General features: G+C 29.2%; 3 protein-coding genes and 1 long non-coding RNA gene across 4 annotated transcripts; 3 read left to right on the top strand and 1 right to left on the bottom strand.

The window, feature by feature from the left end:
* Positions 1-2,855: 2,855 nt before the first annotated feature.
* Positions 2,856-8,578, top strand: LOC132934661 (uncharacterized). Its single transcript, XR_009663055.1, has 3 exons — positions 2,856-2,973; positions 3,626-3,773; positions 8,535-8,578. It is a non-coding gene; the product is annotated as an uncharacterized LOC132934661 (long non-coding RNA).
* Positions 8,579-8,738: 160 nt separating this feature from the next.
* On the top strand, positions 8,739-10,380 carry LOC132933856 (sentrin-specific protease 2-like). Its single transcript, XM_061000131.1, has 2 exons — positions 8,739-8,751; positions 9,741-10,380. Exon 2 carries the CDS (start codon positions 9,754-9,756, stop codon positions 10,378-10,380), a length of 627 nt encoding a protein of 208 aa, XP_060856114.1. The 5' UTR covers positions 8,739-8,751; positions 9,741-9,753.
* A 483-nt stretch (positions 10,381-10,863) lies between these two features.
* On the bottom strand, positions 10,864-11,373 carry LOC132933847 (uncharacterized). The gene has a single exon (XM_061000122.1). It carries the CDS (start codon positions 11,371-11,373, stop codon positions 10,864-10,866), a length of 510 nt encoding a protein of 169 aa, XP_060856105.1.
* A 3,178-nt stretch (positions 11,374-14,551) lies between these two features.
* Positions 14,552-15,349, top strand: LOC132932847 (uncharacterized). Its single transcript, XM_060999200.1, has 2 exons — positions 14,552-14,912; positions 14,983-15,349. The coding sequence occupies exons 1-2, from the start codon at positions 14,747-14,749 to the stop codon at positions 15,195-15,197; spliced, it is 381 nt and encodes a 126-aa protein (XP_060855183.1). The 5' UTR covers positions 14,552-14,746; the 3' UTR covers positions 15,198-15,349.
* The last annotated feature ends 216 nt before the right edge of the window (positions 15,350-15,565 follow it).

Genomic DNA, 15,565 nt, shown 5'->3' with positions numbered 1-15,565 from the left:
ACGAAATTAGATATTTTTCGGTCCTTACAAAACATACACTTTTGGTTACATCTTACAATCATATTATAACCTCCATGCGTCACGCTTAAAATAAATAAAACCAAATCGTTTCTTTCATGAAATATTGTTGTCGTAGAATTATAGTCTAGTTGTTGCATAGACCCCTGCATTACCTTTGCCGTGATCGATGAATGCAGAGGCGTGACAACAAATAGTATATGTGGCTCGTGTGGGAAAGCAATTTTAGTCTTGGGCGAAATGCAGCCCTCGCCTGCGGATCGTGCCGCAAAAGATTAATTTTATTATAAGATTTTTTCATGTTAAACATTTGATTACAATTTTAATAATATTGTTGTATGCTGACCGTCAGTCCGAAAGATGATTATTTTGAATAAAGTTGAATTCAATTTCAACAGTAAATGAAATAATAGTATATTTTCAGTTATTATAAAGTGTATAATTTATAGTCGCATGATGAGCGCCTGGTTGTTAAATGTTACCTCTGATTCTAATAATTTGTATTTTGTGGAATATATGTTTTTACTACTTCGGATTATAGTTTATACACTGTGAAAGCCGAAATGTCAATGTAATCCATTGTTAAAAGAGTGGCTTACAATTTATACATTCGTGGGCTCAGAACCAAAAGGTGTTATCTCAAAATATAAAATTATTCAGGGGAGCCATTTTAAACTATTTTCTACTTGAAACTGTATTTTTTTTTTTTTGTAACTAATGATTTTTAATGATTGGAACATGCACAAAGTTGTTCTATGTTAACAATGGCTATTTGTTTTTTTTTCATCAATATGTACCTAACGTAAAAAAAACAAAATTGTAAAAAATGTCCAGTAAGAACAAAAAAGCTCTTCAGATAGAACCTTTTAGTTGTTAATATAATTTTTTCACTCAGTTAGTACTTTTTATTTCTAGGGTTCAACCACCATCCCCCCCTAAGTTTTCTCAGAACATGTAATTTTATAAATAATGAAACAATAGATTTATATATGGTTTTAAATTTCATAACCTTCCCCCTGCCCCACAATATGATGTGTTGTGAGTATGTTCATGCCATCTTAATTTATAATTTACAATTATTGTATATAAATCTTTGTTTTGTTGATAAATGTAGGTATTTCATTACTATTATATTAATCATATCCTATAATCGAATTTACAGGCACTGAAATATGATACGTATGTTTGTGATGTAATTTTATTCCAAATATCTTCAAAATACTGAATCGATAATGGTGTCATCTCTCGTTGTAGATTCTGCTGGAATGTTTATCATATATAAATTGAATGTCTCCATAAGGAAAGTTTTAAAAGTTTCCGATTTCTTATCATTAAAATGTATGTTAAAGTCACCAAATTGTAATAATTCATAAATTATAATAATTATAAATGCATAATATGCAGATCTTATTACGCTGTTTCAAATCCTCGCGTTATACTCGTTTTTTATTACCTATAGTTTATACCAAACGGCAAAGGTTAAGCACTATATAGGGATATATGCAACAATCAGATTATTCTACGAAAACAATTTCATGAAATAAAAATGTTCACGCGTCATGCAAGGAGATTACAATATGTAGGTATATAAGATGTAACCAAAAGTTTATGTTTTGTAAGAACCGTGGTATAGACTTCAGTGTCTGGTTGTACACTTGTACATGGAATACACGTGATGTACGCGCACAGCACTTTTGATTTCCACTTTTTCGCCCGGCACTATGGGCCCACTTTACAGTCCACTGGACAAAAAAGGTCGCTTTCCAACGCTTCAACCAAGGCCGAAAACAAAACTTTCGGTGCAGGCGTGACAAAAATATATTAGCTACGTACAATTCAATACTTACAATTATATTATATTAATTTCAATAATTATAATTGCATAATATACGGAGTGTAGTGATGTATTATCAATAAATATACTAATATATAGTATTGTAATAGTACCTTCGATTAAGTAAAGTCATTATAGATAAAATATTTTTCCAATATAACAAAAAATAACCGTCATAACATCCGTATAGTCACTATACAGATGTCATTATAATCGATACAAATTTGAAATTAGTACATACAATATAGGAGTTTTGCCGGGCCTTGCAATCTAAGGTCATTACACCCAGTATGTCATTACAACCGGTGTCATTATAAACGATTTCTACTGTATTATCAATTATATACGCAAGATATTTATAATCAATCTATCGCGGACCGTCACTACATCGGGACGCTCATATAAATACTAAACAATGGCGTAGACTATACGGGACGAATTGGATCCATATTTCTATCCTAATACATTTTGTATAATGAATGAAAATGGCGGCCGTCGACAGCTGAGCTTCACTTGAAAACAATGTAAATTATATACGAGTACCTTATCTATTTAGTATATAGATATCTGTGATCAACCCACAGGACCGTGCAAATATTATCACAGTAACCGCGGTATCAGCACGCCAGCTGTCGTCAGCTCGTACCCCTATGTATTTATCTTAAACGCCCGATCGCCATCGACCACCATCGTTTTTTATTTCCGACCGAATGTCCGACGATGTAGAATAAATGTATGTAAATTATATTTTTTTAGATGATTACCAATATTTATAATACTTGTTATTTAAATGTATTTTAATAAATACATTTTTTTGGCCATCTAGCCGTTTTTTGGTGATCGAGACGCTTTTTATGTTTCTGACCAATTTTTGTTGGCAAATGTTGGCCACACTGCGACCGACGCACTTGCCACACATATACATCAATTCTACTATCTAATAAGTGCAACGACACGTATACGAAATAATTTTTCACATGGTATTGGATCCGTCTATACAGTTGTTTTCTGAAGCCATTTTTATTTTTCAACTACGAGGCGTACTCGTCACCTATGTTCGAAATTTTTTTCACGCCAATTGCATTGAGAAAATCAGTCAAGGATCGCCATTTTCTCGTCACGTAAGTATAACGAACGATCCGACACATCGGTAACAGCGCAATGCGACCGTACGACGTTTCTTTTTTCGTGAACATCGAAATATGTTCGTAGTGGTCAAACAAAATATGGCCGTCGAGCCTACCGAGAAGCTCGAGGTACCGCGGCCCGATACCGTATGCGTGACACCATACGACTTTTTCCCCAAACGCGATTGAAACTAGCCGAATCGACCGTAGCGCGTCATAAATCATCCGAAATTTTACATCGGCACTGCGTATTTGACGCAAAACATGTTTTTTATCCATCGGGTCCACCGCGTACGCTTATTTCGTCCAAACAACGTTATATAAGGTTAGGTACGCAAAAAGTAAAACGACGGGAATTGTTCGTTCCGAAACGCAAGCATTCCATCCGAAAGCCGTCTGTTGGCAAAAACGTATTACTTGCTACTATAATAAAATACTTATGATATTTCGTACCAAATGATTTTCGAAACTCACGTCATAACACGAATTCGGTGATAACGGTTTATGTACTTGCGACGCGATGTCAAAGATATGCCCGTTGTCCGAGTAGGTAAATGTTTGTGGCACGCCGGCAGACGAATTATTTGAATATTATTTATAACATAGTTGTATTTGCATGTTTTCAATAATTTTCTCTCGGTTCTAGGTCTGTGCGAAATATTTGCGCCTTGTCAATTGTTGTCGATCACTTTCCAACGCTACGATAACAATTGTGTGAAAAGTGTTGAAGTACCGACGGCAGACATAAATTTCGTCTTGCATTCAGCGTTCCACTTCATAGACTGTTGTGCAAGGTAAGCGGCCTAGTATTCTAAGACAATTAACGCCTCGAAAACAACTTTATCTATTGATTTACAACACTGCTTCCCTCGGTTCTTGTAAAATCTGCATTTTATACTATACTGTGTATCATATTATACTAATATACCTGAATTGTTATGTTTAAAAGTTTTAGTTTTAATTTAAAACAAGGTTTAAGCACATACCTAATAAAAAAACCATGTACTAGAATAAAACCATCATAACTATAGTTTTAAATTGCAATATCTTTACCATAAAAATTTTATTTTAATTTATAAAATTAATAAATGTATACATTTTATTTTTCGTGTAGGAAGAGTTGAGTTGGCTTTGCTTTACTTGGCCCTTGTGTACCTTGGTTGAATGTTTATTTCTTCCTAAATCATTGATAACGAATTAATTTGTGGAAGTAATTATAGTCACTAGTTCCATATACCCACAGTTAGAACAATGAAACCACTTATGAATTTAAAGTAACATTCTCCTACAATGTGTCATCAGTGGGTGGCTTCTTTCCCCAAATTATGTAGATCATGTTATTTGTTTCCCTCTTATCGCACATAATATGTTAATTATTGTTAAGAATTTAATGATGTAGTCCATTCTTACAAAAATTTGTATTTAGGTCTAAAAAAAATACAGTCTTTCCAAATTGGTATACATGTACCTTGGACCAAATCATTAATTCTTAAGGTTTAATGAATTAAACTACAATTTTAACATCTACCTAAAATTAAGTGATTATATATTATTTATATACTGAATTGCTCAGGTTATTTAATATTTTGTAAGTAATAAAAGAACTATTCTAGTATTACCGTTTAAGTCAATTACAAATAAATATTTGGTATACCTACTTCCTTACTACTTTAGCTGATAACCATTTACAATAATCTTTAAAATGATTCCTATATAATACCATATAATTTTTTTTAAAACAAATTTCACTGTTCTCATCCTCATAATACTCATTATTTTTAAGATTAAAACTTAATTTCTTATTTTCCTTTACTGTAACTTTACTTTTTGGATTTATTGATGACGTAATAGATCTTAACTTATAAGAAAACATACAATCAGCCGGAGACTGTGTTGTGACTGTTGAAAGCGTAGTATTATTTACTGTAATGAACCTTACTACTTTTTCCTTAATAGACAATTTACTTAATTCTCTATCTAAGATATACTTTTTAACAGTTTGAACCGCTCTTTCAGTCAAGCCGTTGGACTGACTATGAAATGGAGGTGTTTATGTTATTTAAATATTACTTTGATTTCCATAGCTGTTAAATAACCATGAACCAAAAGGAGGACCATTGTCCGATACTATCTCTTCAGGTAACCCAAAAAATACAAAGAGCTCCTGTAATACCCTGCTTAACGATTCGAAAATTTGTTTTTTTTAATAGTTTTTCTACTATATATTTGCTATAAGCATCAATCACAACCAAAAACGTACTGCCTTCCAAACAAAAGAAATCAACATGTACTCTTTGCCATGGTTTAACTACCATAGGCCACTTTGATATAACTTTCTCTTTACTTACATTAGAAGTCTGATCACATATTTCACATTTTTTACTAAATTTTTCTATATCTGTATTCATATTTTTCCACCATAAAACACTACTTGCTGCCATTTTCATTCTTACTATGCCTTCATGATCTTTATGCAGTATGTTCAAAATTTTCGTTTTTAATACCTTTGGAACTACAATCCTATCACCAAAAAATAAGCAATATTCCTGTGTACTTAAATTATCTTTTAACTTAAAATAATAATCAATCTCACTTTCTACTTTTGTAGGCCATCCTTGTAATACATAGTTATAAACTTTAAATAACATTTTATGTTTTTTCAACGCCTCTACTACATCTTAAACTAAATTCATTTGTTATACATAAATTACTAATAATATCATCTTCTATATCAGTACCTGTATTTAATAATCATCTACTTAACGCATCAACATGAACCATTTGTTTACTTGGTCTATACTGAAATCCATTCTCATACATAGATAACAACACAGCCCATCTCTGTAATCTTGACGCTGCAACCACTGCTGTTTCTTTCTGTGGACTAAATATTTCTCTTAACGCTTGAGCATCTGAACATAATGTGAATTTGTTACCATATATATATATAAGTATATATATTTATGAATTTTTTTTAATGCAAATACTATTTCCAACGCTTCTCTGTGTAACTGAGAATATTTTTGTTCTGCTGGAGATAATGAACTTGATGCCAATAACAGTGGTTATTATACCCCATCAACTACTTGAGATGAAATTGCTCCAACACCATATGTTGAACCATCTGCACATACTACTATAGGCTTTTTTTGATCATAAATCTCTAATATTTGATTTTGTAACAACAAACCTTTACTCTTTTCAAAACTTCCTGACATTTATCGCTCCAAACAAATTTAACATCTTTCCTTAGCAATTTATATAAATCATGTAATTCACTACTGAGATTAAGAATACATTTTCTAATTAAGTAATTTAATAACCCTAATTAAGCTTGCAATTCAGTCACATTATTCAGTGCCCTAGTAGATTAATAGATTCCAATTTCTTTATTTGTGGACAAATACCTTTATTTGACTACGTATGTCCTAAATAATCAAATTCTTTTTCGAAAAATTTCAATTTATCCACGATAATAGAAACATTAAATTTATTTAATCTATCTAAAACCAAATCTAATTTTTGTTTACAGTTTTCAACTGTTTTTTCACCTATTAATCTATCGTCTAAATATCAAAACACATTTTCCAAACCTAACAATATCTGATCCATGGTAGACTGAAAAATAGCTGGTGCACTAGCTACACCGAATGTTAATCTTGTAAATCTAAATTAACCTTTTAAATTATTTATTGTCATATTATATTCTTTAGAACATGATGATAACTCTAATTGTCGATAAGCTTAAAAAAAAAGTAATATATACATACATTTTTTCACCTCTCTTTAATTCCTATTAATTTGTTTTCCCTCCATTATTCGAACACTCGGTAAATTGAAAGCTTCTATAAATCGAATTATTAACTCAGTTCCATGAATTTCGAATTATCGAGTGACTACTGTATTGGGAAGTGTAAGACGACCTACTGGTGACTCCCATGATTTTCAAAAAAAGTAACACACCTATGACTATAAACTTATCTATCTTTGAACTTATATAAAAAACAGCAGGATATCCTACACCAAATTCATCAATCACAATAATCTAGAAGATATTTAATTTTAATTAAAAATTTTTGTCGGTAGGGATAGAAAGAAATATAATTTAATTTTGGTGTTTAAGGCGAGTCTTACAATAAGTTATGTGAACCCATCCGTTCTGTAAAATAATGTTTTGCGTAAGCTAGTTATTTTTTTTTTACATTTTTTACACAATTTAGTTATTTTTAATAAACATTTTTCTATACTTTTAGTTGTAAATATCCCAAATGTATGACAATATTTTGTTATAATTGTTTTGTCCATATTGGTTTTTGATCCTCTATGTTGGACATAACGTGTTGAAGTAGCCAATTCGAAATTTCTCCTTCTCTTTCAAATTGTTAATTTCTACAGTTAATTTTATTGAAATAACTACCATATAAATTGTTGTATATCAAATTAGTCAAAGAGTTTAATAGCATGGAATAAGATAGAAGACCATGGTTTTAGGGGTATGAACCTAACATAACCAACCAAACTCTGCTTCTTAGAACGGTTCGAAATGAGCCGCACGATTAAACTGCCACAGGCTGAGCTGTGATCTGTAGGGTTGTTACTTTAAGCTACATAGTATAGGAATGATTTATGTTTTTTTTGGAAAATATATGCATTATTTTGAACCATGACCCTTTTTAAATTGTATAGCTTGTACAATTTTACATTTATACATGTGCATAATATGTTAATATTGCATTAACATTCAACATTTTAAGAAACAAATGTAAGTATAAATGATACATATCGGTATAAAATATTTATGAAATATTCACATAATATGCACACGTCGTGGGTCTAGAATGAAAAGGTTCTAAATCGTGTATATGAAATTGTCCAGTAGAGCAATATTTTAAGGTTAGGTTAGAAAAAAATGTTGTACTCAGCCTAAAAACAATGCTATGTTTAAAATTAATAAAACGCATGGCATTAATGTGAATTTTATCCATAGTATGACTATTATAAGTAAAAAAGTACGGAAAAAAATATGTCGCTGCCTTAGGTTAGGTACTCCTATTATAATATGTGACAGAGTGTAGTTAATGCAATTTTATAGTGGTTAAACGTTAAGCTAGTATTCCTAAAATTACAACAAAACATCTAAAATTATTATTCTTCGTTTAAACATCTAATTTTATCCAAATTTGAACTTAAAATATCTATAAAAAAAACTGTGTCTTATAATTTTTAGATTTTTGGTTATATAGTATGAACTACTTATGAGGAACCTTGTATTCAATTTTCAATAATTTCAACTGAATAAAAAATTTTTATTGATATTTATAAAAAAGAAAAACTAAAAAAATTGAAAATTGAAAATATCTATAAATGCTTAAAACGAGTTGAAAAATTATTTAAAAATTTATTTAAAAAGATATTTTAGTGCCTACATTAAGAAAAATACATGTTTATAGGTTTAATCATTTAATACAATATAACACTCATACAAAAGATATATACAAAAATTGAAAATGTACATTTTTATGAAATATTATCTAAGTGTTAAACATTTTTCACAGAGAATTTGATGCTTCGAGCCATTTATTAACAACACAGAACAATTTCGCAGATTGCAATTTATTGCCTGGATTGGATTGTAAGTAATTTTTATTAATATATTTATATCATGCATTATACAACTTTAAGCTGATTTTTTTTTTTAGGACAGCTGTTGCTTTATCGAAAGCTTATTTTCCATCAACACTCTTTAATTTATTCAAATTTTCAAGACCCAAGGTATACTGATTATAATTGGTTTTATGTTTATAAAATAATAATTTGTTTGAGGAATAATTTATTTTAGTCAATGTAAATACTCTTCTAGTTTATATACATAATTTTTAAAATTAAAAATGGACATATGAATAAGGCTATCTGACGCAATACCATTTCGGTACAATCATTTAGATTTTAGACAATAGGACATTTGGCTGATAAAAATAATGTATAAACAGTTTAAAATAATATGGGCTCTAGAACAATAAAAAGTTTTAATTTAATTTTATGTACTACCAAATAATATAATATAAATATAATAGTTAATATAAAATTAAAAAAATATATTCTGGATATTTCTGAGATGTAATAAATTGAGAACATTATTGCAAAATATTATATTTAGCTATTTCAAATGAAAAAAATACATTAGTCGATATTTCCTACCTCCAAATCACATTGATACTATCAAAGTAAACAGTTCATATAAAAAAAAAAAAACATGAAATATATTAACAATAATTTTTAAAAAAATTAGTAAAAATTTCTTTTGCTATTTAAATAGTTAAAGAAGTGTCAAAATATTTTGAAAATGTTAGTAGTATATGTATAGAAAATTGACATGCAAAGATTTCGTTAAAATTTAAAGTATATACAGTTATAAGTTTTTGTGTTATGACAAAAAAACTGAATCCCTTTTGTCAAAAACTGGTTTTGTCTAAAAATCTATTTTCCTTAATAAACTTTGCCTGATAAAATCTTGTCGAGTTAATATAATTTAAATTAGCTAGAGCATTGAACACGTGATATAAGAACATTATGTTACATGAATCTATTATAAAATGTTACAACCAACATTGGAACTAGTTGTATTTTAATGTCATGTCACTTGAAAATTATGCAATCTTCTTATAAGTTAGAAAAGTGAGGTGTAACCAAGTTACTTAACTTTAAAATGTGTAACTGATTTCGATTAAATTGTGTCTAATAATTATATTTTATGATTTTAGTTTGTCGACAAGTATGACTTCAGAGACCCACCTGTATTTGAATGATTCCGTGATCAATGATTATTTTAATTTAATCCAAAAACAATATCCGAGCGTTTATTGCTTTGATACCTATTTTTATGTGCGACTTGAGAAATCTAAATACAAATCAGTAGAGCGTTGGACAAAAAAAATCAATATTTTTTCAAAAAGAAAAGTATTTTTTCCTATCAATATTAGAAGAAAAAGGTTTGCACACTGGATTTTGATAACAGCGGATATGGATAAGAGACGAGTTATATATTTTGATAGTCTTAAAAATCATTATGATTACAAAATACATTTAGACATATTATCATACTTAAAGCAGGAGCATGAAAGAAAGTTGGGTTATCCTTTACAAAACTGGAGAATTGTAAGAGGTTCTAACCCCCAACAGTCTAACGGAAGTGACTGCGGGGTTTTCGTCTGCACAATTGCGGAGTATCTCGCAAGAGATGCTTCGTTTAATTTTAAACAAAAAAATATGCCATCTTTCAGAAAATTGATATTGTATGAACTGTTTATCAAACAACTCATTACAGTAGACGAAGATGTGGACGAAGATTCAATCGTTGATGAAATAGACCGTATGATAAATAATTCTTTAATGAACAGATAAATTTAATTTTTAGTTAGTACCTATTATTTGTAAATAATAAAATATTAGTCTTAAGTTTTTAGATTTAATTATATCAATGTAAAAAGTTTTAGATATAACAGACATAAACTATTGACTGATTGTATTTATGTATATTTGTTAATTAGTTTCTTTAAATGTTAAGTTAATATTATAAGTACTGATTTGTTTTATATTGTTTCATGTTTATATTGTGTACTTTTTTTTGTGGGAAATATGTTATATAAGGAGATAATAGTATTTTTGAAAACATAAGAATGTCAGATGTCAAATCCTTGTTTGTGTGTTTAAAATGTAATTTTTCGAATATTGATTAAATTACATAAGTGTAAATTTCATTGACATATTATCATTTAACAGTTAATGGCACACATTTTTTTTTATAATTTTTAAAACATCAATATGACAATATTATACCTGAACAAAGCAAATCAAAATTCTTATATTAATACTTTAAAATATTATTTAGTATATTAAATGTATAGTCAAGCTAACAATACATTTCATAAATAAATAATTGTAGCTTTTAACTTGTACTGGTCCCTGTTTTACAAGTTCTTTTCTGAAATCATTATTTATTATTTCAGGCCAACAACCAATATATTTTGTCATATCGTAGTCATTTACTCTGTTTATAATATAGTAATTACTAATACTTTTACTTTCGGTTTGTAATTTATTAATTTCAACTTCGTTATCTATTTCTATACTTGAAAAAGGAGTATCAAATTTATAATTCTCATTTATTTGTTCAGAAATATCTAGTTCAAAATCTGGAGGGTTATCATTAATACTATTTTGACTATTGTTTGTCGAAGAATTTTGAAACGATTGGGTAGACTCTAAAGATAATGTAACAAATTTGTTGAAAGACCCACGAAGTTTATTTAAACTTTTTTCCCTTATGTTTTTTTTCTGCCTTTTTGAACTTCCTGACGGATAACTTCTAAACTTATCCCGATCTCTAGATGACATGATACAGAAATATACGAAATACGAAGTATATTTTTTTGGTTAATAAATGCCTGTGAAAAAAAATATTATCTATCAGTCTTGTTTTTAAAGTTCAGATAGAATGATTTTAATGATTCTACATAGACAAAAATGTTGTAATCCATATACAAAATAAATGTGAAATTTGGTTTGATATAAAATTTATTAATTTTGGATTTATAGAGATGCACTTAACATAATAATAACAATTGTAATGTGTATAATGTGCGTTATATTATGCGTGTAGCGTGTATCACTAACTATTCCACTGCTACGTATGGATACATCGTAATGTCTTCATGAGACCCTGGTAGTCGGTGGCGCTTAAATTTACGATACTCATTATTGGTGGGTCACGGGAATCGACCCCTTTTGTAAAACGGAATCCGTTTAGGATAATTGGTAGCCTAATGCGCTAATTGTGTTATTGTCGTCTGGGGCTATACAGCTACTACTGCAGACTGCCGTCCCCCTGCAGTGACGGCCGTAGCCATCTTTTCATTCAGACGCGCATAAATAACAGCTGTCGGCTGCGGTTGTCACGAGCCTCGCTCCGTAAGTACGCAATAAAATGTCACACTTAAACATTTGTAAATTATACGTGTACTCACATCTTGGTAGCTACGTTCCTTTTTATTCTGTGTCCAGGTATCACGATTCACGAAGGCATCAACGATTCTGTCTGGCGGTCTGCTTGTAACCGACCTTATTCGTGCTTAATAGTTAAATAAGGAGGGGTTTTATCGATTTTGCCGTTTATTAACCAACAACCAATACATCATATAATATACAGTTTTTTTTCTAATTATCAGTATATAAGTACACAAAGCTTAACAAGTTTAATAATTAAGAGGACGCCACCTCCATAACCTGTATGTGTTGTCTCCGTCTAACAAACGCATAACATACCACATTTACGCTAAAAAATTCAAGTTTTATGCCGTTAGCTTAAAAATTAGAGTGAATCAAACTATTGTAAAACTTGATGGTAAGAAGATTATCTGTGTTTGGTTGGACATTTTTTTACAATAATTCAGTTTTTAAGTGAATTTTAGCGTGTATAACAAATGTAAATTAAAAATGCTCATTATGTGTATTTTTTTTATTATTTAAATAATCGTCAAATACGGTCTTCCACGATGAAAACAAAAATACAATATACGTATAGCCCGTATAGGTTATACCTTAACTTATTATTTTACGAAATAAACGGCTATATTATAATATAAACCAATTATATTTACTAGATAGTGATTGTTATTTTTACAAAATTAAGTAGAATTACTAACATAACTAATATTGACAATTTAATACAAGATTTCCAAGTTAATAATAATAATAATATTATTGTTTATTACGGAATAAATTCCAATTACATTTTAAATATATAAGAAAGTTACATGAGTATTTAGGGGAAAAGAAGAGAGAGAGAAAAAAATACATATATATAAATCATGTTGTGTGTGTGTATTGTACATAATAAAATATAAAATAATTTAAGGAGAGAGAAAACTAAAATAAAAAGGGTGGGTAAGTGTATGTGGCTCTGCTGTACAGTAGGTGATAAGTGGGTCACTGTAATGGATGGTGTTAAATTTGAATTCAATGATATAATATCATTGTATAAGTAAAACGATTCTGAGCGAAAACGGTCAGTCAACCTAGGATATTACCAAGTATATTTGATGATACTATTGTGTATAAAGTAATTTATATATAACTTATTTACGTGGAATCTTGTTCTAAATTTTAAATTTTTAACCCTTGGCTATAAAAGTTGAACATTTTATAAATTTTTAACTACAAAATAATAGTTAAATTTTAAATTTGAGAAATTTTGTCAAAATTTGAACTTTAAATGCTTATTAAAAAAATTGTGACTATGTATTTTTAATGTTTTTCACCTGCTATTGTAACAATATATCAGGAGCCTTGCATTAAATGTTTACGCTACACATAATTTAGGTTGAATTAGTTGAAATTCTTAAAAAATAACTATTGGCGATAGAAAGTCAGTACCGGATCTACACATTATGTAACTCGGGGCACAACATAATATCAGCGCCCCTAAAAGTTACTACTCAAAAAAGTATTTCCGAAAACAGCTCAAAAAGAGTCAAAATATTTTCAAAACTGTATGGTGTATAGAAAATGAAACTATAAACATTCAGTAAAATTGTCATATATCTACAGTTATTCGTTTTTGAATAACAAAATAGCAAAATCGTTACACGAAAATCAAGTGAATATCAAATGTTGTAAAAATATGAATTTCAAACGCTTATAAAAATTTAATTTGACTTTATTGTAGATATTTTTTTTTTGATAAAGGTAAACAAACTTAAGGTTAATCTTGTATTACATTTTCAAATCTTAGATTTAAAAAGAAATTTTTTTATGAATTCTCAACCTAAAACAAATTGCTAATTTTTGTGATTTTTACGTATTTTGTCAACATTTGAACTTTAAATGCTTATAAATAAAACTGCGACTAAGGATTTTTTTTCATCTGCCTTTGAAACAATAACCTAGGATTCTTCCATTAAATTTTCAAGCTTTTTTAACCAACAAATAAAATTTTATTGATATTTATAGAAAAATAAACTAAAAAAAAATGGAAACTGAAAATATTCGTAAACAGCTCAAAATAATTCAAAATATTTGGTTATGGTGTATAGAAAATGCTAATATAAACATTCACTCAAAATTGCATGTACCTACAGTCATTTGTTTTGTCAAAACAACTGGGTAATTTTTACTTTTGACCCCTAAAGTACCAACTAGGTTCACTTTCGTATCAGAAAAGTTACTGTTGAAGAAAATCCAAGCATTTTTACTATCCTAAAAGGTGATGATAGACTTTTTTTGACTTTTTTTTATAACTACACAATACTTATTAAATACGCAATACCTATTAACTACAAAAATTTCGAAAGATAGTACTTACAGTATCGTCATCCGGAGTTTGCGTGTAGCTGTACTGGTCCTAGTACTAATGAACATATGTTATGTCATACAAATGTGTGTCTCATATGTATGGTAACAATCGGTGCGAGTCGTTTAGTCGAAGGCCATTTGGTCGAAGGTTTAGTTATCGAAAAAAAGTGATCGAAATGTCATGTGATCGAATCGTCATGCGGTCGAAAAACAGATGGTCGAATATTGTATTAATATAGTCGAAATATTTTGTGGTCGAATGGGTTTTTTGATCGAAGTAAAGATAATGATTAGCTTTTCGATTACTTTATCTAATATTTTTATAGATGTACCTAGCCCGTATGTAGATATATCGTAGTAGGTATATCGTAGTCTGTTAAAGTACTTTGAACATTCATATATAATTGGTAGACAAATTATGAAAACAAGAGGAAGACCAAGAAGAGAACCAGTTTACACGCCTCCACTTTTCCCTCCAGAATTATGGTCTGTAGCTGAAAGGTTATCATCAGGATTGCCCAGGACGACAAATACTGCAGAATCCTGGCATGGAAAATTAAATAGATTAATATCGCCACATCCGGGTTTGTCTGATATGGATATTATTTTTTATATCATTATTTAAATTATTAATTTTATTATTGTATACCGTAGAACTACATAAATTAATCAAAACCTTACAATCTACTCAAAACGAAACTGAAGCAGTAATTGAGATGCTACTTTATGGGCACAGTAATAAAAAAATGAAAATTCAAGTCCAATCCCACAATATACGTTTAAAAAAAGTGCAACAAAGATTCTTAGCTGATCCAGGTTATGATTTACTAGAGTATTTAAGAGGAATAGCACAAAATTTTAAATTTTAATTACTCACTATATTATACTGTTTATACTAAACTAATACTTATAACTTTATAAGTTATACTACCAATTATTTTAATATTTTATTACAACTTTTTTTTACCTTATAATACCTACTTTAGTTAATTTTATAGTATAATTTATGTTTTTTTTTAAATAATTAACACAAATATATATTTTTCGACCATAATTTCGATATATTTCGATTACATAACATTTCGATCATTTGCATTTTCGATATCATATTTTTCGATCGAAAATGTGTTCGACCTGATACCTTTTCGATCACTTTTTTTCGATCACTAGACTTTCGGTTAGGTTAGGTTTTCGGCCACTTGATTTTCGGTCAGACATCCCCCACCCGGTAAAAATA

The sequence above is a fragment of the Metopolophium dirhodum genome, chromosome 1 (genome assembly GCF_019925205.1).
Source record: "Metopolophium dirhodum isolate CAU chromosome 1, ASM1992520v1, whole genome shotgun sequence".
NCBI classification, from domain to species: Eukaryota; Metazoa; Arthropoda; class Insecta; order Hemiptera; family Aphididae; genus Metopolophium; species Metopolophium dirhodum.
This window is presented reverse-complemented; position numbering and strand designations above follow the sequence as displayed.